The 25,822-nt window shown below is 30.7% G+C and overlaps 1 protein-coding gene across 1 annotated transcript; it reads right to left on the bottom strand.

Moving 5' to 3' along the window:
• Nucleotides 1–459: 459 nt before the first annotated feature.
• On the bottom strand, nt 460–23,476 carry LOC145843392 (uncharacterized). The gene is made up of 27 exons (XM_082950863.1): nt 23,401–23,476; nt 22,935–22,984; nt 21,795–21,908; nt 21,221–21,340; nt 18,251–18,418; nt 16,488–16,606; nt 15,844–15,929; nt 15,382–15,478; nt 14,191–14,362; nt 12,806–12,964; nt 12,166–12,363; nt 11,682–11,852; nt 11,328–11,458; nt 10,581–10,761; nt 10,180–10,335; nt 9,596–9,748; nt 8,358–8,564; nt 7,834–8,066; nt 7,452–7,566; nt 7,062–7,184; nt 6,696–6,818; nt 6,053–6,187; nt 3,471–3,728; nt 2,823–3,117; nt 2,467–2,567; nt 1,426–1,578; nt 460–745 (listed from the first exon to the last, which is right to left on the bottom strand). The coding sequence occupies exons 1-27, from the start codon at nt 23,415–23,417 to the stop codon at nt 609–611; spliced, it is 3,972 nt and encodes a 1,323-aa protein (XP_082806989.1). The 5' UTR covers nt 23,418–23,476; the 3' UTR covers nt 460–608.
• Nucleotides 23,477–25,822: the final 2,346 nt, after the last annotated feature.

Below are 25,822 nucleotides of genomic sequence, written 5' to 3'. Positions count from 1 at the left end.
AGCCTAATCTATCAACAAAACTTAACAAATTTCGTGAAAACAAGTTTTACTAAGAACAAAAAAAAATAAATTAATAAAACAAAGCAGTGAACCCCAGCATAGTTTAACAATCTAACTGATACAAGTTACACATTGAAAAGAACAGTTGTTAAATTCAACAAAGTTTTTTCGAGAAAATATACAAAAGATTATATTTACTTCTTTTTGAAACTTTAAAAATTGACTACATCTAAAAGGTTAAACTTTATAAGAACAAGTTAAATCTAAAAGTTGTTAAAAATATAACAATAGTTTCTAAACATGTCTTTTAAACACTCTAAGCTTTAAAATTAGTTTTTATAACACTAACTTCTAAACACTAACACTAAAACAAAAATATCTGAAGTAAGTAACGTTTTACACTACAGTTTCAACTTCAACTAAGTCACAAAAATAAAACAAAAAATAAAATAAAATGGAACTTTGTTTTTTCGTGTGAAAGAAAAGCAAGCATTCTGATCTTCAGCGGAGGGTCCTCTTCGAGTGGGGGTCCGCCTTCCACGATGTTGTTGATGACGTCACGACCTGCCTCTCGTAATTTTCGCGGCAGACGTTTCGGCGGGAAACCGTTAGCGGCACTTGCACGACTTCTGGCAGCTCTCGGCGAGCGTGGGCATCCCGCACAGGTTGTTCTGGACGTAGATCTGGCACGTGGAGTCGGGCAGAAAGTTCTCGAACTTGCATTTCCTCTTCGGTAAGTTCTCTTCTGTAACGTACAAAATTAATTTAAGCCTGTGATATTTTTACGTTTCTGTGAAAGTACATTTGAACTCATGAAGCTTTTTAGTGTTTGATTTTTTTCAATTGAAGCTAAAGTGAGAGTTAGAAATAGATTGGTATTTTGAAACTGAGAAAAAAAGTCGCACGCAAGTTTAAATTTAACTCATGAAGTTTTCAGAAAATTTTTGATCGAGAATGAATTTAGAGTTAAGGACAGCTAAATGTAGTTGAAATAAAAGTTAATGATGAAGACAAATTAAATAAAAACATTTTATATAAACAGTCCTTCGTAGTTTTTAGAAACGTCTTTTAATCGCAAACTCGTTAGTTTGGTTTAAGTCTTAAAACAATTATGTGCTTAAACATTTACAAATAAAAAAAACACCAACGGGTGTACTAAAATGAATTAGAAAAAAAACATGTGTACTAGTAACTCAAAATAAAACAATATATTTTTTTAATAAATATCAATCAAAAACAGTCAACGCACTATGATAAAGTAATTTAGCAGAAGAAAACATAATCAATAAACCTAAAAGTAAATAAACAAGTTAATAAAAGTAAAATACTCCACCAACTGTATACAAAAAAGTAGGTGAGAAAGGCAAAATTTAATAAACTTAAAAAACAAAACACAAATTTATAATATTAATAAAGTCAACAAACTGTATACGCAGCACGATAAAGCGCAGTTTATCTTGAACTGGTTCCACACCGGACTCTCCTGGACGCAGTAGTTTTCCAACATCTGGCAGACCCTGGACCGCTGCCCGGCTGGAGTGTCCAAGTCGACGAGGGTCTGGCACGCCTCTGGCAAATCTGTTTGGTTGTTTGGTTGCACATAAAAGTAGTGTTGTAGTAAGTAGCTTATAAAATAAAAACGCAACTTTTGTACGCATTACCTTCTTACAAGCAACTTTTTGAATATTCTGTTAACAAGTGATTTTTACCTACTTTAAGTTTTAAACATAGCTTGTTATCACAAAACTAGTTTAGTTGACAAACAGTTAAAATCTCAAAACTAGTATATTTATAATTAACGTATGAACTATTCACTCGAACGGATATGTTTTATGTTTCACACTAAACTGAAACACAAGTGAAATCATTTCTAGAAATTAAATAAAATAAGAATGTTAGATGTATTCATAATAAGGTCAACCGAAGAGGGATGGTTCTAATTTTTTATTTTATTTAATAAAGTTTCAGGTTGGTTTGGTTGTTTGATAAACACAGGTATGTACGGTTTCGAGGTAAAGTGTTTTCAAATTGTGAAATTAAAACCGCTCACTTCTAACAAGCGTATAGTATTGGTTCTGACAACATTCAATTTATCTGGTTTACTACAGCTTTCAACGTGTAAAGTTGACAAACTTTGCAATGAATTTTTTTTAAAGTTTTCTATTTCTAATTAGACAAAAAAGACAATGTTATTTAATTGACCTCAAAAAGAGACATTTAACTTATATATTTCCATAATAAAAAACAAAAAAGCGACTATTTATTGACGTTGTAAGCTATTAAAAGTTTAACGTACAGACTTTTTTTTGTTAAATATAGATAATTACATATTTGTTTAATTTTGAATAAAAAAACGCACTGAGCTATCCTATTAGCTGTGAGAAACCTATGAACAAAACGACTACTTGCTAATGTGAGATATTTGAAAGCTATAGTTAACTACACAAAATACATTATTTGCATTACCTATAGATTCAACGTCACACTGCTGTATGTTGCATTTTTTCTGCTGAAAATCCTCCCCGACACACCCTTCCTGCCCGGCCGAACCCCCGTTCATGCACATTCTGCAGTATAATAATGTATAATAAAGAAATTAACAGTGTTTACAACGTGTATATTTCTAAATATTGTATGACACGGCAGCAGTGTAATTTGTTTTTTATATAACTAGCCTTTATTTCACCCTGCTAAAAAAACGTTTATACTAAATGGCACTAGGATGATAAAAATAAATCAAAGCAATAAAACTGAAACAGAGTGTAATCACAACATCAATAGGTAACTTTACTTTTATCATTTTTATCAAACTATATTCCCACCTGACGCGGTTGGTGACTCCCCCTCCGCACGTCTTGTCGCACCCGCTCCACTCCGTCCACTTGCTCCACTCCTCCTTGCACTCCTCCAGCTTGCAAGCCTGCACCCTGGTGGCCGCCCCCACGCACCCCGGGCCCCCGACCACCCCGCCGAAGCACTCCCTACCCTGCGTCATCACGCCCTGGCCGCAGGTGGCGCTGCACAGCCCCATGTCCTCCCACTCCGTCCACTTGCCCTGGCAGATGGCGTCCTGGCACGGCTGCGACTCCTCGCTCGTTCCCTGGCAACCGGGTCCGCCTGGAGGTTTAATTGCTGCTTAGCAACAAATTTGAGACTTTTTCGTTTTATAACAAACCAAGGTATGTTAAACATCGTTGTTTAAACTTTAGTAAGTTTTAACTTTAAAGTAAAGAAAAAGCCTACATGAAGTTGTTAGCAGTTCAACACATATGTAAACTATAAATACATAAACTAGTTCAATTGTAGCTACTAAGCACTTTAACAGCTGATTTCATTTTAATTTATGTGTCGGTTACGTTAAAAGCACTTAAAGCACAGTTTTAGCTTTAAAAACTTGTTCAGCAACAAGTCTTCTCTCTTCAGAAAATTCAATCAAAATCTCGTATCACTTTTCATCATTTTCCACCAACCTGGCACGTTGCCCACGCACTCCCTGCTCCTCGTCTTCACGCCCTCCCCGCACGTCCGCGAGCACTCCGACCAGCCCGTCCACGCCTGCCACGTTCCCGGGCACTCCTCCTCCTCGCACTCGTCACTCTGCAGCAGGTCGGTCCCGTGCTCGTCCGGTTGGCACTCGGTGTCGCTGTTGATGCAGATGCGCGTCCTGGTGGTCGTTCCGGCGCCGCAAGTGACCGAGCATTGGGACCACGTCGACCAGAGGGAGAACCCTGCGGAAAAGTATTTGGTACAATTTTGGGTGTAACATCTGTGAGTATTAATTGTATCTACATAAACCAGAGTAAAAGTCCTGATATTTTTTAGTGTTTGTTGATGACGTATGTTGTCTAGTAGTTACCAGCAAGGTGGACATGTGCAACATAAAATATAGAAAATAAACATAAGCAAATTATAAGTGGTAGACAACAGATAAAAACAACCTGGACCAGGCATAAAATACTGCGAATTTTTTGTTTTGGACGGTAGTATTTCTTACTCTGTTTTCTCTAGTCCTCAAATTTAAATGCGTACGACAAAACAGTTAAAACAAAAAAAAGTGAGGCCAGTTAATAACATGCTTATTTTTAAAAATATATGAAACAGTAATGATCGGTAGATAAACTAGATAAACATGTGGACAAAAGGATATTAATTTAATGTTATGGGACATTATTGATATTATTAGTTTTTTGGATTTTATTAATATTTATCTGTTATATCATTTTTGAGTACTATTTATGTCCATTTGCTGATCAAAAGCGTTTGTTAAAGCAAAATTAATGTTGTACTTATTTAGAAAAAAATAATTTCAGAAGTTTATACACATGGTTAAAAAGTGCATTAAAAAAATTTATTATTTTAATAGTTATTTTTTAAAATTAAAAAAATATATAAGAAAAATCAGACTTAAGAATAAATTAAATAAGATTCTTAAAAAAAACAGACTAATAACTTATAGAAATATTTAACTCTGATAATATATACAAACTTGTTTAAAATAAACATTATGTATTTTATGAAATAAATTTTTAAAAGTTACAAATATGTTTTTGGATAAAGCCAGTGTCTTTAAGAAAAAAGTAACTATTCTATTATTATCTTCTTTTTATACCATTATAAGCAATAAGAAAATGTGTTAAAAATTAAGCTTTTAATCAGATTAAAGCTTAGCTGAAATTTTTGTAATAAAAGTTCTATTTTTAGAACTAATAAAATTTTGATTATGTTCTAGTTCATTGGTTGTCACTTATATTTCAAATCTCGCTTAAAAGTATTTAATGCTTTAAAAACATTAAATAAATTATCTTATTTTTAAATGTAATATTAGTTCCTTTAAGGTTATTTTTTGTGATTCCTAGTAACAAAGTATATTTAATCTTATTTTCATACTACTAAAACAATTAATACTACTAAAAGTTATCAACAAAATTTAAAAAGTTTTTAGTTTACACATTTTGTATATTAGGTAACCGACTTAGAAATTTAATTGATACATAAAAGTTCTAGACAGTGTCTTTAGACGGTAACTTTAGACGGAAACTTTTTTAAACAAAAGTTTCTTTCTTTTTTATGGTTTTGCGGTAAAACGATGTTTAGAAACAGATCGTTTAAATTCGATTTTAAAGTTCACATAGTTGCAATATACAATGAAATCATAACCCGATTACTTTTTTGTACTTTAATTTTGTTATTTAAGTACCTGCAAAACTTCAATAAAGCATAAAATTTGTTATTTTTAAGAACACATGTCCGTTAATATGTAAACTATATTTAAATAACAAGAAACGAGCAAAACTTAAGTTTATACTTAAAATTACTTAAATTACTTAAAATTACTTAAATGCAAGTAGTTAAATACAAAAATTACATGTTATCCTATATATATAAATATATGTCTACAAGGAAGTACAAAAGTCATGATACTTTACTAAATTTAAAAAACAAAACTTTTTAAGATGTAACATCTACTTCACGAAATTACTTAATGTCAAATAAAATTGGAAAAAAAACACCATTCATATTTAACCTTTATTAAGAGATTTTCTAGTTTAATAAAAAGTTGTTAAAAGTTTAAATATTGTCTTACTTTCAAGCTTATTACACTTTTTTTTCTTTAGTCATTTTACAATATTTTCAATCGGTAAAGATTTGTAATAAATATGATTTTTTCATAAACAAGCTTCACTTTTTATAAGCTACTTAGTTTTAGTTGCTCTAAGACCAAGTGTATTAGTTCGTGCTACCCACGCAATTTAAAAAAAAAACAGTTTGTAGGCATTTTTAGAAAAATTTAGGAGATATTTCAGTGAATCACCATTTTTTTACAAAAACTACAAAATAAAAAACGTACTTTGTATAGTGCATCATTATAACTTTTAATGAAAAGAACTAAAATAAATTATTATATCCATATAAAAATATAAAATTACTTTCGCACTTGCAAAAGTTATTGCAAAAAAATTTACAATAGATGACAGTAAGCTACTACTTAGCACTTTTATAATTATCATTTCGTTGTAAAGGTTATAAACAAAATTACAAAACAAACAATTACCTTCGCACTTGTTGTCATTGCAGCTTCTCCTCTGCTCAGTGGAGCATCCGGGTCTCAAACACTGTCTCCTCCTCATCTGGTGTCCTCCTCCGCACGACTTGCTGCAAGATCCCCACGACATCCACATGCCCGGATCTGAAACAACGTAAAAATAAAAACTAAAACATTCAGATTTGCTACATTTGTAAAAATTGCTGTCGTGTCACAAAATGATATCGATACGCCACACGTAGGTTTCTGAAACGAATAAAATTGCTAGATACGTTAGCGATAGAAAAATACGTTTCTGGCAGTTTCTTTTAACTAAAATTTTTCTTCAAACTGCGGGAATAATTTTGAAAAAAAATTGAAAAATGTTCAGTTTTGTTAGAGTTGTCAAAATTTTATCGTGTCACAAAATGATATCGATACGCCATGTTTAGGTTTATACAGAAGGCAAAAGAGTTTGGTGCCGTCTAAAAATAACTAATAACTAAGCTAATAATTTTACAACTGGCTTACTCTCAGAGAAAAAGTACTTTTTGGTGTACATAGAGTTCTACCAAAACTTTTTTTCCCATTTAGCTCTTACCTATTAGAGCTATTCGCTACCTTGAAACCCTACAGTCTAGTTACAGCTACCATATACAATATTGCAACTAACGAATGCAGAACATGGGGCAGGATTTGGTGCAGTGTTTCCTCGTGTAGGCGGGGTACATGAGACAAAAGTTCGGCTGGTAGGCCAGCCAAGTCCTGCAGTTCGGGAAATCGTCTTTGCACCCGTCTGCAATTGAAAAAAATTGTTTGAATTTTCAATGAAAAAAATTTGTTTACATCGCTTTCAACAACTCTTTATTTTAAGTTATCTTTTAGTATAAGAATTAACGAATTTTTTAATAGTATATAGATAATTTGATAGCCTTTTACTACATACTACTTTAACAAGTGTTAATAATAAACTTTTTTAAAATAAAAGCGTCATCTGCTCAGAAAACTTCAGAAACCATTTACACAAAATTAATGTTACCTTGGCAAGCTTGCACGTTGCAAACTTCTTCGTCCACGGATGATTGGACGGGATTGCATCCAGGATCTCCTACTTCTCCGTCCTCGCAATCACGTGACCTACGACGAAGTCCTCCGTTGCATGCTGAATAGAAAAAAATAGTTAAGTGGTTTGTTTTTTTGCAATATTTAGTTTAGTTAAGCAAGTTATGCTTACTTGAAAATAAATAATCACTTTACAGTTGTTATTATTTGTTGAAATTGGTAAATCGTTTTTTAAATAAACAAGTGTATCTGTTATTTTTGTTAAATTGTATATTTAGTATTATTATTGTTTTTTGTTTTGAACTTTTTTGACGAGCTACATGATTAGAACATAAAATTTACATTTATTAAATTGTTCGCCACTAACTTTGCGAGCAAGTGGAGAAAGGGCCCCACTGAGCCCAGTTGGCTTCGCACTTGTTGTGGCAATCCTGCAGTTCGAAGAAGGATCCTTCGCATCCGGCTTCTCCCGCCACTCCTAACTGTTATTGTTATATAAATAATACTTGATAGTTCGAAGCTCTATGTGTTTAAAAATTATAAAATAAAATTGTAACCATAAGCAATCATCAGACTAAGAATAATGACTTGTAAACTCTAACTTGCTAAAATATTTTTTTATTACATTTTTTAAACTAAAATAGAAAACTAAACAAAAGTTCTTGTTTTATTTTCAATAAAAATACATTTTTTAATTTAAAACGACCAAAAAGAAATATACAAAAAAAAATTCCCTAACTACAAACTACCTCGCACAGCCTCGTCCTCGTCCGAGTTCCGGCCCCGCAACTCTGGCTGCACTCCCCGAACTCGCCCCACTCCGCCCACTTGGCCCCGCAGTTCCCCAACACGCACGGCTCCACCTCCGACTCGTCGTCGCAATCCAGGGAGTTCCCCTCCAGGCATTCCCTGGTTCGCGACTTTTCGCCCATTCCGCACGTAAGAGAGCAAGTGGTCCATTCCGACCATTCTCCGTGCTTCTCTAAACAAAAAATTAAACTAGAAACTTTCTCCTTAACTTTTTAACGTAAGAAAAATCATTTTGTTTTTACTTTTAGGATTATTTGATTAGCAATATCAACTTTGTTCACAGAGTTTTTGTAAAAAAAAATTTATAGTTGTTAAACACAATACTTTTAGTTTATTATTTTTATTTAAAGATGTAACTGTTTTTTTCTTTGGTTTTACCATGCATATATTTCAACTAAAGAAATTTCATAAAAAGTTATTAAAAAAAGTAGTAAACATAATAACCAATAAAAAAACAAGTTACTTTCGCAAGTCGAGCTGCAAGCTTCAACCTCGGTGGAGTTTCCGACGCAGCCGTTCAACAGGGACCCGAGGACGTCCTCATCTTCGATTTCCTCCAATGATGAGGAGCAGAACCTGACCCTCCGCCTTTCTCCCTCCCCGCACGACACGCTGCATTCTCCCCACTCGCTCCACTGCAGCCAGTACGACTCCTCTTTCGTTGAGGGTTCTGAAAAAAAAATATAATTTATTAATTTGTAAAAAAAATATGGTTACTATCTAGTATTTATCTTAAGCGTCTTTGTACTGGCTCTAATGTATTTTTTTTAATAAAAGTAATTTGTGAATATTCTTGAGTCTTTTTTTGACATGTTCTGAAAAAATTACTTTATGAACATTGAAATTAGTTTTTTTACATGCATTTACTTAAATTTTTCTTAAAACGCCAGTGTTTATTTGTTAGAGGTTCAGAAACAAAATGCTTTATGATATTAAAGTGTAAAATTTTGTAAAATAAATTGCCAACATTTATAAGTAACAGTGTTATTAACATTGTCTAATGCATAAAAATGAATATTTTAAGAGTTATGGTATGAATCCCCTTTTGATAGAGGTTCTGAAAAAAGGTATTTTATGAACGTTAATATTTGTTTTTTACATGCATTAACTTAAAGTTGTCTTGAAATGCTAGTGTTTGTTATTGTTAACAATATTAAATTATTGTATTATACAGCGTAGTAAGAATGAAACTAAAACATAATGACATCTCCTTTTGTATAGTAAAACTTCTCTTTTATTGTCTACTGTACACAGCTTTTAAAAATTTAGAGAACCACTGGTTTAAACATCAAGAAGGTTATGTAACAAATCGTGATATTATCTTTGAATTTTCTTTTTCCTACCCTCAAAGTTCATATTATCAAGGCTATTTCAGCTATTAAACTTTAAATCGATGTTATATAAAACACTTTGTAAGTAATTAAGAGGGTAAGATTAAACCGTAAAAAACCATTATTTAAGGGTCGTTAGTTCAAAAATAAAAACCTTGAGTGAAAAACTTTAAAATTTCAACAAACTAAGAAATTTCAAACAGTAAGGTTCATAGAGGATGTAATTTCATAACAGTTTAAGTACGACAGATTTTAAATTATTTCAAAGTTTTAAATATTTTTTAAAATACGGAAAGACAATAACTATGTTGTTAATTTAAGTAGTCTTCAATATGTTTTACTAGCATTCAACACACAAGCAGCAACTCACCAGGACATTCTTGCATGTTGCATTGTCTCGTTTCTTGGGAATTCCCTAAACAGTGCTCGTCTGTCGCGTCGAGACAGGACCTGGTCCGGGTCAGCTCGCCAACGCCGCAAGTGGTCGAACAGTCGGACCAGTCGCTCCAATCGCTCCATCCTTCTGTGTTTGTTTAGTAATTGATTTCTACTTGTTTTTAATCTTATTAATCTTTTTAAACTTATTTTTAACCATCCATTAGGAAACGTTCTCATATAAGTTTGTTGTATACTTTTAGTTTTTCACAAATAGAAATAAAAAACCTAGCAAAAAATAATCTTAACATAGTGTTTTGCTCAGTTTGGAAAAGGCCAAAAATAAAAGTTGTTCGGACTATAAAATTTTGTTGCGGAGCTAATACTGTAATATATATATTACTAGTTTTAAGAATGTGAAAACACTTTAGAATTTTAAAAAAAAATTAGAAAATAAATTTACGCGCATTTATAGCAATTTTTTTTAATTACTTCTTAGGCAGCTAAGCTTAAAATTTAAGGCTGAACAGGCAGTTAAAAATAACGCGTTATGACGTCACAGACAAATAAACAACCAACTGGCGCATTCTTGTTCGTTGCAGTCGTCAATTTCTTCACTTTCTCCCAAGCAGCCGTCTTCACCCACCTGACCGTTCTCGCAACTTCTGGTCCTCTCCGTCTGACCTCGGCCACAAGTTGCGGAGCAATCCGACCAAGAAGACCAGCTTGTCCAGGCTGAGTATTTGTTTTTTAAATGCTTGTCAGTTTAAATAATACTAGTTAGTTTTTTCTACTAGGATATAACTTTGTAACCGAAATATTAATTTAAATGACTGACTAACAGCAGATTTATGTTTTATAAATACAGGCTGTATTATCTACTTTAGAATTATCTAAGTAATGTATGTAACATTTATACCTTTTTTTGGTTGAAGCAGTTAGCTCAATGCTTGAATCAAACAAAACACAAAATAACTTACTAGGGCAAGGTTGTGGGTTGCAGGTAGTTTCCTTGGAAATCTCTCCGATGCACCCCTGGTCTCCCTGGTTGCCATGGATACAGCTCCTAGTGGACTGTTTGGTCCCCGATCCGCATGAGGCGCTGCAGGACGACCACTTCGCCCATTCGCTCCACCTCGGACACAAGATGTCGTTGCAAAGCTGTAAATTTGTTTTTATTACTTTCAGATCATTAACTGTATTACAATGTATTTAAATTTTGGATATTTGTGTGAAGCTTGTGTACAAAACTAACTATTTGCAACAAACAGCGTAAAGTTTAAAACTACAGTAAATTACAATTTAAAAAAGTTTTTATCATCTTGTTAGTAATTTCATTAGTTTAAAACAATATTAAAAGCTCAAAAAAAATCTTTATAGTTCTAAGCTTTAGTTTGAATTTATTTTTGTGTTATTGTACAATGTACACAAAACGTCAATGTTTTAACTTACGTTGCTGTAATTATAATGAAGTTCTTGAAATTATTTCAAAACATAAAAGTGTTAATCGTTTTATTATTTTTCAAGAAGATTAGAAATCAAAAAGTCATTATAAATAAATTATGCAAAAAAATGCTTTGTTATATCATAGAATTTGAAAGCTGAAGTAATTATTCAAAAAAATTATCACTAAAATTTTGGTTTATTAGTTTCTAAGTTGCAAAACTAGGTATTGTAAGGAGAAAAATCTTACTGAACAAGAAACCAAAAAATATTCCAAATCGAACCTGATACTCAGTGGGTTGTCCTTCGCACCCTGGACCGCCAATTTCACCATTTTCACACCCCCTCGTCCTTTCCTGCTGTCCCTTGCCACAAGTCTTCGTACAAGTCGACCAAGTACTCCATTCCGACCAAGCTGGTAAAAAATAAGAAGTTTTCTTTAATTTCTAAACTGTTTAATGCTTTGAAAAGTTTAAGAACTAAATGTTTACTCAAATGTTTGTTTGAGATTTTTTAAAAGATAGAACACTTGTCGGAAAAGTACGATAACATAAATTTTAATCCATAAAACCATAAAAAACAAAATACTTTCTTTCTTTTTTCTACAAAAGCAAAATATTTTTTTCTTTGTAACTAACAGGGGCAGGGAACGGGGTCGCAGTCCTTGTGCTCCTTTTCGTTGCCAAGACAACCGCCCTTCCCGGGAGGACCCCCCACGCACGACCTCCTCCTCATCAGCTTGCCCGACCCGCAGGTCTGGCTGCAGTCTGACCAGGTTGACCACGTCGCCCACACAGACACCGTCGGAACTGTTCATTTGAATTTAATTATTAAATTTATTTTAAGTTTTTTTCGTTGTATTTTTACTTTGAATTTTTTAAACACATCGTAAGTTTTTCAAAGTGCATTATCCGTTTATAAATTACTGACTGAATATAACAACTACTTATCTTAAATGGCAGAAAAAAGTATTAGCTTTATTTATTGATTATTATTGCTAAAAAAAATAATTAAAAATCTCCGTCTAGTTCAGGTGTTTCAGTTCAAACCTTACAACTTGACAACAATTTCAAATCATTACCATGCGGATCACCGACGTACGTCACAACAAAACCAACGCACCTTTGGGTCCGGTGCAGGTCTGATCCTTGATCAGCTCCCTGCCGATCTTCCTCACGATCCACTCCTCGAACACCTCGATGTTGGTGTACACGCCGAAGTAGTTCTCCTCGGCGCACTTGTACCCGAACGACGTCACCCCGTAGATGTACCAGCTGCACGACTCGCACCTCTGGCACACCAGGGGGCCTCCGCTGTCTCCTGTTGTTTTTTTATCAAATTGTTGTTTTGAAAAATTATTTACTATCATGAGCTTGAATGAAGTTTTACCTGATTAAATAAAAGCTGTTTAAAATTATGCTTCTAAAATATAAGTCTTCAACAAGTTTTAGTTATAAAAGTTAAGCATATTAACAACATTAGTAGTATTCAGTATTTTAGATTAGAATACATTATGCTCTAATGTTTTTATAACAAAAATTTAAAAAAGTCTTTAAAATGAAAAAAAGCAAAAAGCTTAACAAATACTTAGTGGACAGGCGAGTTTATACATTTAATTATTTTTTTTTATAAAGTCTAAAAAAAAAGCAAAAAGCCTAACAAATACTTTATAAAAAGAACAATTAAATATTTAAACTCGCCTGTCCACTAACTTGCTTAAAAACTCAACAAAAGCAAAAGATATTTGAAATTTTTCACGAACCCTGGCATGCGTCCCTGCCACCTTCCTTGTACCCCGCGCAAAACATGAGTTTCTCGTCGATGGGGAATTTCGTCTTCTCGTACGCGCGCTTGCACTCCGCATCCGTCCTGATCGGCACGTGCACCTGGCGCAGCTCTTCCGCGGGCTTTCCCCTGTAAGCTGTGAAAATTGTTGTTGGTTTTAGTTTTATTGAAAAATAAACAGACCGCGAGCAAGATAATCGTTAGTGCGTGTCGTCATGTACTTTAGACTTGAAAAAAATATATAAAAAAATTAAAAACCGATATAATAAGATATTGAAAATTTTAATTTACGTATTCTACTTATTTAAGTTTGCACTGAAGTTCTTTTTTTTTTTTGTGAAACTTTATTAAAATAAAAACGTCATTAAAATTTATAGTACTTTATAACAGTGTAAAGTATTTGTGTTTTGTTTACTGGCTTTGAACATTAATCCAAGTATTGTAAGTAGCTTATAAGTTTAATAAAAAAACCTCATGCTTTTTCATAAAAATCTGCTTTAAATTCAAGTATACCATAAGTTATGAAGTAATTTATTAAATTACCACGCCAAAATGAAATATTTATATAATGTCATGTATAAAACTTATGTAAAGATAACGTATTTTATAAGTTGTAAAAACAGTATAAAACTAAATATTTGCATATAAATAGACAAAACTACATTGTAAAATATCCAAAAGAAATTCTTTGAATTTCAACTCTTTTTATGTTACAGCACAAACTGATTTATTTCACATTTTTTGAAAATAATTTATTATAAATGAACTTTAACTTATAAATTACAACCACAAAGTAAAAGTTTAATTGAAATAAATTCAACAACGACATTTATAAACACGATGAAACTGTTGAACACACTTATTTCGTAGAAAACAAAGTTGTATTATGATTAAACTGTTATATAATTAACCTAAACGTTATGCAAAAAAAAAATATATGTTTGCTGTAAACACATAAACCAAGACGTCAAAAGCTATGTTTTTTGTTAATTCTTTAACAAGTGCAGTTCAAAAAGCTCAAAAACAACACGCAACACTTTAAACGATTTTAAGGTTGTATAAAAACATCTTACTAGTTTTAATTCTGTTTATTTTAGTACTTAACCAGTTATTGAATATACATTTAAATATATATATTTCAATATACAATAAACATTTCTACTTTTCTCAACAGATTTCCTACATAACAAATCTAGCTGGAAAACAACCGACCTATGGTCCCGTAGCCGTTAAAACTCCAATATAGGTTAAATTCTGTCTATTTTAGTACTTAACCAGTTATTGATTATATATTTCTATTTTGCCTCAACGAATTTCCTACGTAACAAATCGAAAACATTCACACTACATGCGTCAACCGACCTATGGTTCCGTAGCCGCTCACCCAGCAGTTGTACCCGGGCTCCGGCCTCTCGCCCCTGGGCAGGCACACGGGGTAGATGAAGGACGAGGGCTCCAGCGGCGTGTCCAGCTTGATCAGGGCCAGGTCCCGGTACGGGTAGAAGGTGGAGTTCCATTTTTCGTGCTGGATCACCTTTTTGAAAAAAATTATGTTAAACGGTTTATGTAACATATTTTGTATGAAGGAGTATCTTGGAACTCGTGTTTTAAAACCTCAGCTGTTATGTATCAAACTCAACAACGTAACCTCGAAATTACGACAGAGGAAAGAAATTGCACTTTGCTAATGAATAAAAGCTTTGTTTGTTTTAATTAAGTTTAGTTTGTTTGTTTTTGTAGACTTTGATTCCCGACGTAAATATTTTTGTGTAAAGGATTAATTTTTGCATACTTAAAAGCAAATAAAGTGTGTAAGTGTTGACTTCTGCTTCTGACACATTTTAAAACTGTCTAAAAAAGATTCTTTAATAAGACTGCTTACAAAAAAGTAAAGCATGCATTTATAATTACTTAACTAAAATGGTTGGTCAAGGTTCGAAATGCTACAAAAACAATATTGTAATGAAATTTTCAAGTTTAAATTAACGCAACACAGTATTTTTTTTGATACTTCTAAACTTTTGCAACAAGTTAAATCGTTTTCAAAAATTTTTACAGCCTACAAAAACCAATCAACCAGCTTCGTATGTGATAATCTGTACGCATTTCAGTTGATAAATACACCGTATCAAAACTATTAAACTATCGCTCAGCCACGAATTCATTAACTTATATAAATGTTTTAAACAAAATAATGATTTACTACTTTGAAACACAGCTTCTTAAGCACTGAAAGGTTATGAAAAACACGATGAGTTGGCTCAAGTTTGGCTAATTCATCATTTCAAATCACGTTTTGATTAATATTCAAATTTATATAAAACGTTAGACTTGTAAAAAATAATCAAACAGCCAGAAATAACCATAATTAAATTTAGTTTTTGGCATATCGTCGATTTCCTATAATAAAATTAATTTTAAAGTTAGTTTAATTTCAGTATCAGAGTTTTTACTGACACGCAATTATTTTGAAAAACTATAAAGCTGTTTATAATAAATTAGCTAAGCAAAATTCGTTTATAAAAAAACCAATATCAAAAAATTATAACAAACCTCAATTCCTTTTCTTTTTCTCACGTGACCAGCGTCTTTCAGAGCGATTTCGTAAAGACCGAAGTACATGTCTATTACGTCACTTTTGCTGCTCTTCCTGGTAAAAAGTATGAATGTTGCAGTGACATCACGTAATGATCAAATTATGTGCACTTGTGGTGTAATTTTATAATAAAATTGTCAGCGATTTTCTTTATTTTTAATTTTACAAATGTTTGCGTGTTTCCGTTTTGCATATTTTACTTAACCTTATTTGTATACATATTTACAAGAAACTTGTTACTGTTAAGAAACAAAGTCATGCTATACTAATAACTAATGTACAAGTACAACAAAACTCCTCATTACTTAAAAACTCAAGATTGAAAAGATGAATTTAATTCTATACAACGGTTTTACATGCGTACACAGAATTTTTTGGAAATAATTTTGTTTACATGTCAGTATATTCACAAAACTAACAGGAAGCAGTGGCCGGCGGTGAGGACCCACTGGGGGTCGATCAGAGTTCCCCCGCACAACGTCCTCTTGTTTATCAGGATGTACACCTGAAAAGTTGTAAAGAAGTTTTCTCACTGAAAAGTTTCACGGTTTTCATTGAGCTGCAAACAGCATACAAATCAAAATTTTTAATATATTATTTTTAGTTTGAACATAATAACTATTTTTATCTAAAAAAAGTAGTTTTCAAAAGTATGTTTGACTAAGTAGTTACAAAATTTAATGAAGAAAATATTTTTTTAAATTAATTAAAATGTGAACAATTTTTTATGTTTAGGCGATTGCTCACAGTTTTGCGTGAAAATTAATAATCTAAAGTCAGTGCTAAAACATAAAATTTTGCTAAATGCGTTATATTTCAAACATAAACATAGTTTATAAATAACCGAGTGTATTACTTTAAAGATGTAAAACGGTATATTAACAACCATACCAACTAACCGTCCATTGCCAGCTTCCATTTGTTTATTTTAACTTGACAGTATGTTAAATTTAGACTTACAGTTTTAAAAAACTAACAGCTACTTTAAAACTCATGCTAAATAAATAATATCATTGTATGTTTGGTTTTTAAATAAATATTCTTGATAACCATAGCAACTAACCATCCAGGGCCAGCTACCCTTAGGAGCGGCCGTCCCCCCCACAATCCTGGCGAACTCTTGCATCAAGTTTGTTGAAGGTTTTGCATTTGGGTCTTTCCCGCAAGTTCCCTCGGATATGTCTGTATTTAGTTATTATTTTTAAAACAAAACACAACGTTTTTTGTAATATTTTTTTTTCACTATAACACAAATTAGACCATCTCATATTTTTCTTTTATAACTAAAACAAAACATAAATCAAAAGGTACACATCTCAATTAAAATTTTGCGAGCATTATACGTGTAAATAAATGCAATAAGTTTAAGTATTGCAAATATTTTTGATACAAATTCTATAAAGAAACGGTTTATCAAAAATATCAAATTTATAAGGGAATACCAACCCTATAAAGCTTAAAATTAAACAACAGAACTCAGATTCTATAATACAACTCTACTAAACTCAAAATGCTTTTTGTAACGTTTCATAAGCACATAAATTAAAGTATTACATAAATTATCACTATTTCGTTTCTAACTTTTTTTTAAACCATCACAGTTAGTTGCATAAGTTACAAAACCCTTTATAAAGACTAATAGTGCACGTTTTTATTCACCAAAAAAATACACACAAATTGATCTTAAATTTATTTTGAAAATACTAACTGCCTTCAGTAATTTTGTTTTACTAAGCCCGAAAATTTTATTTGCTTTTTTAATTTGAACCTACTTAAACTTTCAACGTGTAACTTTAAGTTTACTACCAAAGTTTAAAGCTTTTTATGAAGATATTTATACACCCTAGCATTACCAATTCAAAGATAACAAAACTCATACTTGTAACCTTTACCGTTTAACTACAAAGCTCCGAGCTATTTTAAGACATTTTCCTGCTAACAGGCCGTGTTACACGTACAACTCATGGCACAAATTAATCAAAATTTTACACCTTACCAACAAAGCGGTCAATTTTTAATTTTAAAGAGAACAAATTTTCAACAAAGGAGTGTCGTGTTTGGCAACATCGAATGGGCTGTGATTAATAAAGTTTTGTTGTATACGAGCTGATAAGCTTGACTGACACTTTTAAAACTTTCTCATTCGTGACGTCATGACAAAAGCTGCCGCGGGAGAAAGTTGGAAAAACATCACGTTTTTGAGGCAAAGCAAAGCAGCAAGGTTTTAAAATAACTTTTTCTTGTTGATATAAATTAAAAAGATAAACATTTAACATGTCTAATTTTTGTAGTTTGATAAACAGATTGTTTTTATTATTTATAAAGTCAAGTCAAAACATCTTGTTTTGTAACAAAAAGAAAATTCTGCTAGGGTGTTTGAACGTATAAGGATGTTTGAAAAAGAATAAAAGCTATGTCATGTTCCTTTGCATAGATTTAAATAACTTTACAGTATTTTTTAAAATTAGCTCAAGAGATCACGATTGTTACAAAAACAAAGTTTAGTAGGACGAAGAACAGAATAAACCACTTTAGTGTAAACAAACATGTAAAGACGTCTGTCACGACCAATTAAAAGGTTTTCATCGAATTATCATGCTTCAATATTTTCAGGTTACAAATTAAGTGTTTTCTGTTCTTATAAAAAACAAAACATTTAAAATAATAACAAGCTTGTCACGTTGAGTTAAAAGGTTCTTACCGAACTATTGCTTTGAAATTTTCTCAAGCTCAAACTTACACTGAATTTACTCATTAAACACTTCCAACAAACAAAATTTTCACTTATTCGTTTATCATCTAACAAAATTTTCCATGGAAACCAACCGGTGCGCTCGCAGCAGCCCTTGTTTCCCAGCTTGCGGTTTTTCCCCCGGGGGTCGGCCCTGCAGTAGTAGTCGGAGCAGATGTGGTCTCCGGCCACGTTGTAGCAGGTGGCGTCCTTGCTCACTGAGGCGGAACATATGAGGGGGTTCTCCTCGCATTCATTGATATCTAGATGAAAAATGTTAAGTAAAATAGACTTTAAAAAAATATAAAAATAAAATATATATTCCTTCCATTTGTTGATCTCTGGATAAAAATAATGAATAAAAGATACCTAAATAAAATAATAATAATAAATATATTCCTTGAATTTGTTGATGTCTGGACATAAAGTACACTAAAACAGATGTAAGTAAAAAAGAAATCTTAAAAATAATAACAAATTATTCTTATTCGTTGATAACAAAAGTAATCATAAATAAAAATTGTGTTTGTTTTTTTTTTTTACACAGTTAATGAATTAGTGTATAACAAAAGTTGTTTCTAAAACATAAAAAACTGTTTAAAGTTCTCTTGTATTTTAAAGTAAATAAAAGCTAATGTAAAACAAGATGTGTTCTCCTTGATTTGTGAACTTTTTATTTTGTCAATGATTAAAGCTTATAGGTTTAAAATAGTGAAGTGAAAATTAATTTAGGTTTTTGCCGTTGGTATCTAAGTTCAATTGAAAACATTTAAAATCAAAGTTAGACTAAGTTTTAGTTTTTTATTTGTGTTCGTAATATAAATAAAGGTTATTAAGAAAGATAATAAAACTTTATTGTTATACTATATTTAATTTTACTGTTGAGATCCGAATAACTGTTTACAAACAATATAGAAACTACTTTCTAATAAAAACTGGTTTTTCTTAAATACCAATTAAATTTGGATTAAAAGGTTATCTTCGAAAAGTTTAACTAAAATCTAAAATTACGATAAATTGGGAAATACTGGTGTATAACGAGCATTGGGTACTTTATAGAAAAAAGTAAAACTATTAAAAACGTTTTTTCTTCGTTTTAAACATAAAACTAAAATAAAAGGTTACAACATTTTTTTTTGTAAATATAGTGAAGAGCAAAGAACAGCATTTTAAAGTAAAAACTTCTACAGTTTCTTATTAGTAAAAAATATGGTTCTAGTGCTCAAGCAATTTTGAAGCACCAAAACTTATAAAGTAAAACATTAAAAACCACAAATAAAAGTAAAAAAACCAAATCCGCAAAATGTTCCCATTTGCGAAATTAGGTCTCAAATTAAAGTAAGGTGCATTTTTAAGTGTTTCATTAAAACGGTTTTATCCGATTCGATAACAAAGTTAAACAAAATTCTTCTTAGACTTGAAGCTAAAGTGCAAATAACTGCTTAAATGTAGGAATAAAATTGTTTAGATATTTTTCAAAAATAAATGCTTAAATGCATTGCAAAGAATTTCGTTTTACATAAAAAAAACATTAAAAAGTCTAGATAATGATACTATTGATAAACGAAAAATAACACAAACCATTGTACTCGTAAATCAAAAATTTTAAAAAATTACGAAAACGTTTGAAACTAATGTATTCTTATTTAAATTCTAACTAAAAAACATTTGTTTTAAGTGATGCAATAAAACTAAAGAATTTACTTGCTGTTAGTGAAAAAGATTTAAAATTTGAAAGTTGTAGCAAAAATAAAATTACAGTCAAAATGATGTTTTAAGGTGTAATCATAGCTTTGTGGTTAAATATTAGATCAAAAGTTGCGGTCATGAAATTTTACAACAAAAAAAAAGAGCATAAAAATAATGTCTTTTTAATGCTACTTACCTTACTAAAACACACTGCATTTGGCAACTAAAAATTATTAAAAACGTATTTAATTACGTAAAAACTGCCAGCAGGTCTGAATTGATAGTTTTAAAAAAGTTATCAAAACAAGAATTTGAAGTGTTTCACTCTGGTACAGTTTATTTGAAAAATTTAATTTGAGGTCGCACCGACAAATACCGGATTATTTTGAGTTAAACAAGCGCTAATGAAAAGTAGAAAACGGCTCCAAATTAAATTAGTTTATTGTTTTTATCGACTGTTGTGACGTGCACAATGGTTAGATAAGCTCATTATTCGCGACCATTTCAAAAATTACTTCCAAGAAAAACTTCGGGTCTGAGCAGAGCGCAGGCGAAAACCGCAAAAAAATTTAGTAAATTTTTCTTTGCTTCTTTTATGTGTTTAGGCCAAACTGGAAAAGCTTTTCAGTGTTTTAAAAATATGCCTGATAACTGAATGATTCATCAAAACCGAAAGGTGTTCGTATAAACTTGAAAATGAATTTTAGACCAACAGCGATCTTTTTGAAACCACGTTACAAAAAAATTGTATTTAAATATTCTACGGTTTATAATCTAAATCTTATCTTAGTTAGAGAGAAAAAACTAAACATAAAAGAGTTGTTTAAAAAACGTCTTTCTTTCTATCTGTTTAATAAAACTTGGTTAACAGCATTTAGTTTTAGTCTTATAGCGTTTAAAATATTAGAGACACAGTTAAATCTTAGAACAAAGATATTTGATGGTTAAAAATAAAAAAACACTTGTATAACGAAATTTAAACGTTTTTTTTTCTAATTATAAATTAGAGATAAATATAAATTGTTTAATGTCAAACTAAACTGATATACAAAAAACCAACTTAGTTAAATAACACATTGTTTAAAACTGCATGGCAAAACTTATTGTTAAATCAATTGACAAATTGGGTAAATAAAAGGCTTTATTTAACACTTAGTTTAATTTTTTAAGTATATATAATATTTTTACACAAAATAAATGTTTTTTTATCGTTTTGTTAGTTGTTCTTGTAAATTTTACTTTTATGTACATAATACCGTAATGTTGCCAAAATAAAACTACCAAACAATCAAAGTATAGCTTGTGGCTTGGAAATATTCATACTTTTGAATTTCAACATGCATTTAATATTTTCATACATACTTTACAAAATTTACCTTCGCAGTTTTTCCCGTCTTGTGACAGTCTGTAGCCGGGTAAGCAGGAGCAATTAGCTGCGGATTCGGATTCACTTGAACACACGTGGGCGCAATTTCCGTTTTCCTTTATACACGCTCCTAATTTTAAAAAAATGTTAATAAAAATAATTGTTTGTAGAACCGCTTTTTTTTTACTTCAAAAACATTTGATTTCTGTATAAAAAACTATTTAAATTTTTTTTCTTACGTTTATAATTTAATTGATGGTATTTAGTAAAAGTTGATATTGCCTAAAATTAACATTATTAAAAATTCTTTTATTCTTAGAAAATATCTTCGCAAAGTTTTTAGCCAAATGCTTTAAAATACACATAAAACAACACGTTTTTTTTTAAATTGTAATAATAATGCATTAAAAATTTAAAATCAAAAGGTTATTTAACAGTAAATGTTAAGAAACGTATTTAAGCTTACAAAAAACGAAAAGTTGTTTAAATTTTAAAAACCTCAGCGTTTTGCAGCTAGCAGGAAAACAGTGAGAAAAGTATTTTGTTTAAATGTTAACATATAGATAATTACAAATAGTTACTACCTTTCTTCGCGCAGGTGCCGCACGTTTTAGGGCAATATTTCTTGGCGTCCTCACTCACGTGACAGGAATCCTTGAAATGCTTGCATACCGCCCCGAAATCCTTGCACTCCGAATCTGTTTGCATTTGTTTGTTTATTATAATACTTTTTTGAAATTATTGCATACCGCCCCGAAATCCTTGCACTCCGAATCTGTTTGTTAAAATATTTATTTCGAAATGTTTGCATGCCGCTCAAAAATATTTGCATTGTGAATCTTTTTTTTTTTTTTTTGTATATTCTGGAAACAGGTATCGAAGCTTACAGCTAAATTTTACGCTGATGGCTCGCACTTTTTACTTGTTATTAAATTTTGAAACAATTTTATATTTGGTTTGTGATCTTGTGCATAAAATTTTTTTTTATGATTTATTTTACCAAAAAACTACTTTAGCAACTTCACCAGTATGTTTTTGTTGAGTAAATAAAACCGTATATTATTGTGAATATTGAAATTTATAACCAACTTTAAGTTACTTAATAACTTTAAACGTATAAGAATGCATTTACATATTTTTTTATTCAACTACTCTCAGAAGATTAAAATCTACAAACAGATCAGTTTTAGGCTTTATATTTTCTACTATTGAAAACACTTTGATTTCTAAGTAAGTAAACTAAATATAATCAACTATGTTACTAACAGTCTACTAAGAGTCTAAATTATTATATTTATAAAAAAGTAATATCTATAACTTAAAAGCTATGGTATATTGTTTATACTTTTAAAAAAAAGTATTTCTTTCAATAGAAATCATCAGAAAATATAGTTTACTAAAAGCAATTAGTTATAATAAAAAATTATAAAATTATTGTAGTTTAAACTTTAAAATTACAAAAAATATAAAAATAATATAAGGTTTTATAAAAGTTTTATTTAAACCACAAACTAAAAAGATTTAAGTTCAGTTGTGAGCTTAAGTGTGATAAATTACAACTTGACCACTTTTATGTTTCGGTTTTAATTAAATTTCTTGTTTCTTTTGAAATATTTATTGTGTTAATTCTACTTAGAAGCAAAAATAAGCTATGATTTTTATACAAAAAAAGACTTTTGAACTTTGAAACAAATTTATATAATCATAAAAACAGCAAAACTAACTTGAATCTGCTGGTGACAATACTGAAGCCAAAATGATGAGAACAGCTAATCTGAAAACACAAAGTGATTAACATACACTTTTTTACGACTTTTAACTTTAATAAGTTGCTTTTATTCTGTGTCAGTCTTAAGTTTTGAGTAAAAGATAAATACTTAGCTGATGGCTACATAGTGAAGTTTAAAAAAACAATCTTTTAAAAGTTTTGTATTGGCAGTTTGAAGAATTTTATTTTTACCTTCAAAAAATCTTCACTTAGATTCATAACAAGCAATCAAGCAAAACTAAAACAGATAGAAATTATTTGTTTTTTAAAATCATAAACTTTTAGTTCAAAACTGTATAAAAAAAATCTTAGTACGTTATATAATTTTTAAGCAAAACAACAAAATCAAGCTGTGTATTAAAAATTGGTTTCATAAACAACTTTGTGTGAAAAACTTTTAAAAGTTAATTTCAACCACTCACTTGTTTAAAAAGTTCATGCTCAACAAATTTGTTGAACTTTTATTCCGCTGCAAGTTGAATTAAACTAAAAATTATAAAACCTGCTGGAGCAAAAGTTGTCAGACTGCTTTTGTTTTTGCAATAAAATAAAACCATTAAAATGAGCAACTTTTAGCATTCTGGTTACAACATGTCATTTGCTAATGACGAATTACTTTAACAGGTTTAATTGATTTACCTTTATTTTATGTATTATAAAATGTGATTGGCCTTGTTTTTATGTTGAATAAGAATGCGTATGTTGTGTATTATTTCAACACCAGAAAGTTTAAAAAATGTTCGAGAAAGTCTTTCATTTACATTTTAACCTGCTAGTTTATTAAGCATTGTTTTAAACACAGAGGTTTTATACATATTCGAAAAATGTTATACAATCCAATCAAAATTACACGGTAGCTGTTTTTCGGGTTTAAACGTTAATGCTATAACTGATTTGAAACCGCGTTTTTGAATATTACATCAAATCTTTTTAAGTTTGGTTATGAAACAAGCTAATCTTTTTTTTTATGAAACAGTTCTGTGTTTTTTATACAACTCAAACGTCACATTGAAAGAGGTTGATTGATGTTCCATAATCAAGAATACATTCGTTTTTGGGTATATTTTACTTTTTAGTATTTTATCATAATAAAGTAATTTATACTGTAATACACAGCTGAAATAAAGGATACAAAAAGAGCTATTACCTTGTAAAATCAAAAAAAAACTGTCTACTAGAAGTAGTGCTGCTTTAAAATCTTAAAAATTAAAAAAAACATTATACTAAAAGAAATGAAACTAAACTAAAAATGTTCTCTTAAAAATAAAAACTATTTTAAATAAAATCAAACTAAATATTACTTCAAATAAAAAACCAAATGAAATTTCTTAAACAAATTTTTAACTAGTTCATTCAAATACTAGAAACATATATTCAAAGTCTGCCGTAAAAAAAATTTGTTTAATAATTCCTAAAAAAATTCAAAATTTTCACCAAGTAAAAACACATCAGTACCGGCGCACACCTCCAACTGAACCTCAGCTTTTCCACCAACAACTAACTTTTTATTTGTACTTCTGCCCAACAACCAAACGTTTCTAACTTCTACCAACTAACCTCTACCGACTGCGGCACGTATTTGGAACTGGCAGTCTTCGGGACGAGCACGGAAATAATACGAGCACGCCGAAATAGAACAGAATTCAGAAACCCCCTCGGGTCATAAGCAGCGCTTCTTACTACAAAGCAGCATTTTTATTACATTTGGATGCTCACATTTGTGCGTCACACAGATTATAACACTTTTAATATAACATTTAGATCGATTAAGCAGTTTTTTTTTTGAAGCTTTTGTTTTATACGGTCGAACGTTGTTTGCAGTCGTTATTTTCGTGCACGTTTTGGGTTAAAAATAATTTTTCAAATTTACCAATTGTGCGTTGAATACGTACGAAAGCCGCTAAAAATTTCGAAAACAAATTGTGGAAGGTTTGAAACAAACGCCATGTTTCTAATAATAACGCATTATGTTTAAGTTTAGTCATTTCAATAAAGGATGAAGCAAAAAAACTGTTTTAGCAAGCAACAGAAAGCTATATATAAAGAACAAAAGGTCGAGACATGAAATTGCTACAAAACATTAATGAACGTTTTTCCAACTTCTTTTGTGGTTTAATCGCTTAATAAAGATAAATGTCAGTTTTTTATTTTCGATAACATCTTTACTAAAACAGTGCGCAAGCTACATACTTTTTAATCTACGCAATAACAAATACATGTGCAACTCTGACTGTGCCCAAAAATAACTGTGAAGTAATGAAAACTGTTTATTCCACTTAAACTGAACATAGATTGTTGAAAATGTCGCATTAAGAAAAACATATGTTTTTATAAAGCATTATCAATTACTCGCCTCATTACTTGCTAAAGAAAATTAAACAGCTACTTTCTTTTATTCTGTTCCTACACAATGGTAATGGGAAAATATGAAGTCATTAACTGTATCAAACTAAAATCTACGCACGAGACAATGTAAACTGCAACTAAATTTAGGACTTTCTAAAGCACTGTGCCTTTTATATTCTAAACTTGTGTACGAACAAAACAAAATAAAAAATTTGACTACGAACAAGTCATGTTACCAAAATACATAATTAGAATGAATATAAGATAATTTGGGAAGCAGTATAGCTAAGGAGAAGCTATCGTAATTTTTGTTTTTTGCAAGCCTTAAGAGCGACAGTTACAAGTTAAAGAGGCTAAATTTCGTAAAAACTATTTCCTTGAGGCCAGGAATGTTTTGCTTATTCACTGTATTCCTAAAAAACTGATTTTTCAAATGATGTAATGAAAAATTGTGAAAGTATTTCGGTTGACTTTAGAAGTTTAGTGCTTAAATTCTAA

This window comes from Thalia democratica, chromosome 8 (assembly GCF_965202585.1).
Source record: "Thalia democratica chromosome 8, ktThaDemo2.hap1.1, whole genome shotgun sequence".
Classification (NCBI taxonomy): Eukaryota; Metazoa; Chordata; class Thaliacea; order Salpida; family Salpidae; genus Thalia; species Thalia democratica.
Note: the sequence above shows the minus strand (reverse complement) of the source record. Positions and strands in the feature narration are given on the sequence as shown.

Bases quoted from the DNA above. Each gene is read 5' to 3' on its own strand.
- LOC145843392 (XM_082950863.1), bottom strand. The intron at 14,363-15,381 runs GTTTGTTATAAT...TTTTTCAAAAAG, and splicing joins GAAAAAGAAAAGGAATTGAG to GTGATCCAGCACGAAAAATG. The intron at 3,729-6,052 runs GTAATTGTTTGT...ACTTTTCCGCAG, and splicing joins CAATGACAACAAGTGCGAAG to GGTTCTCCCTCTGGTCGACG.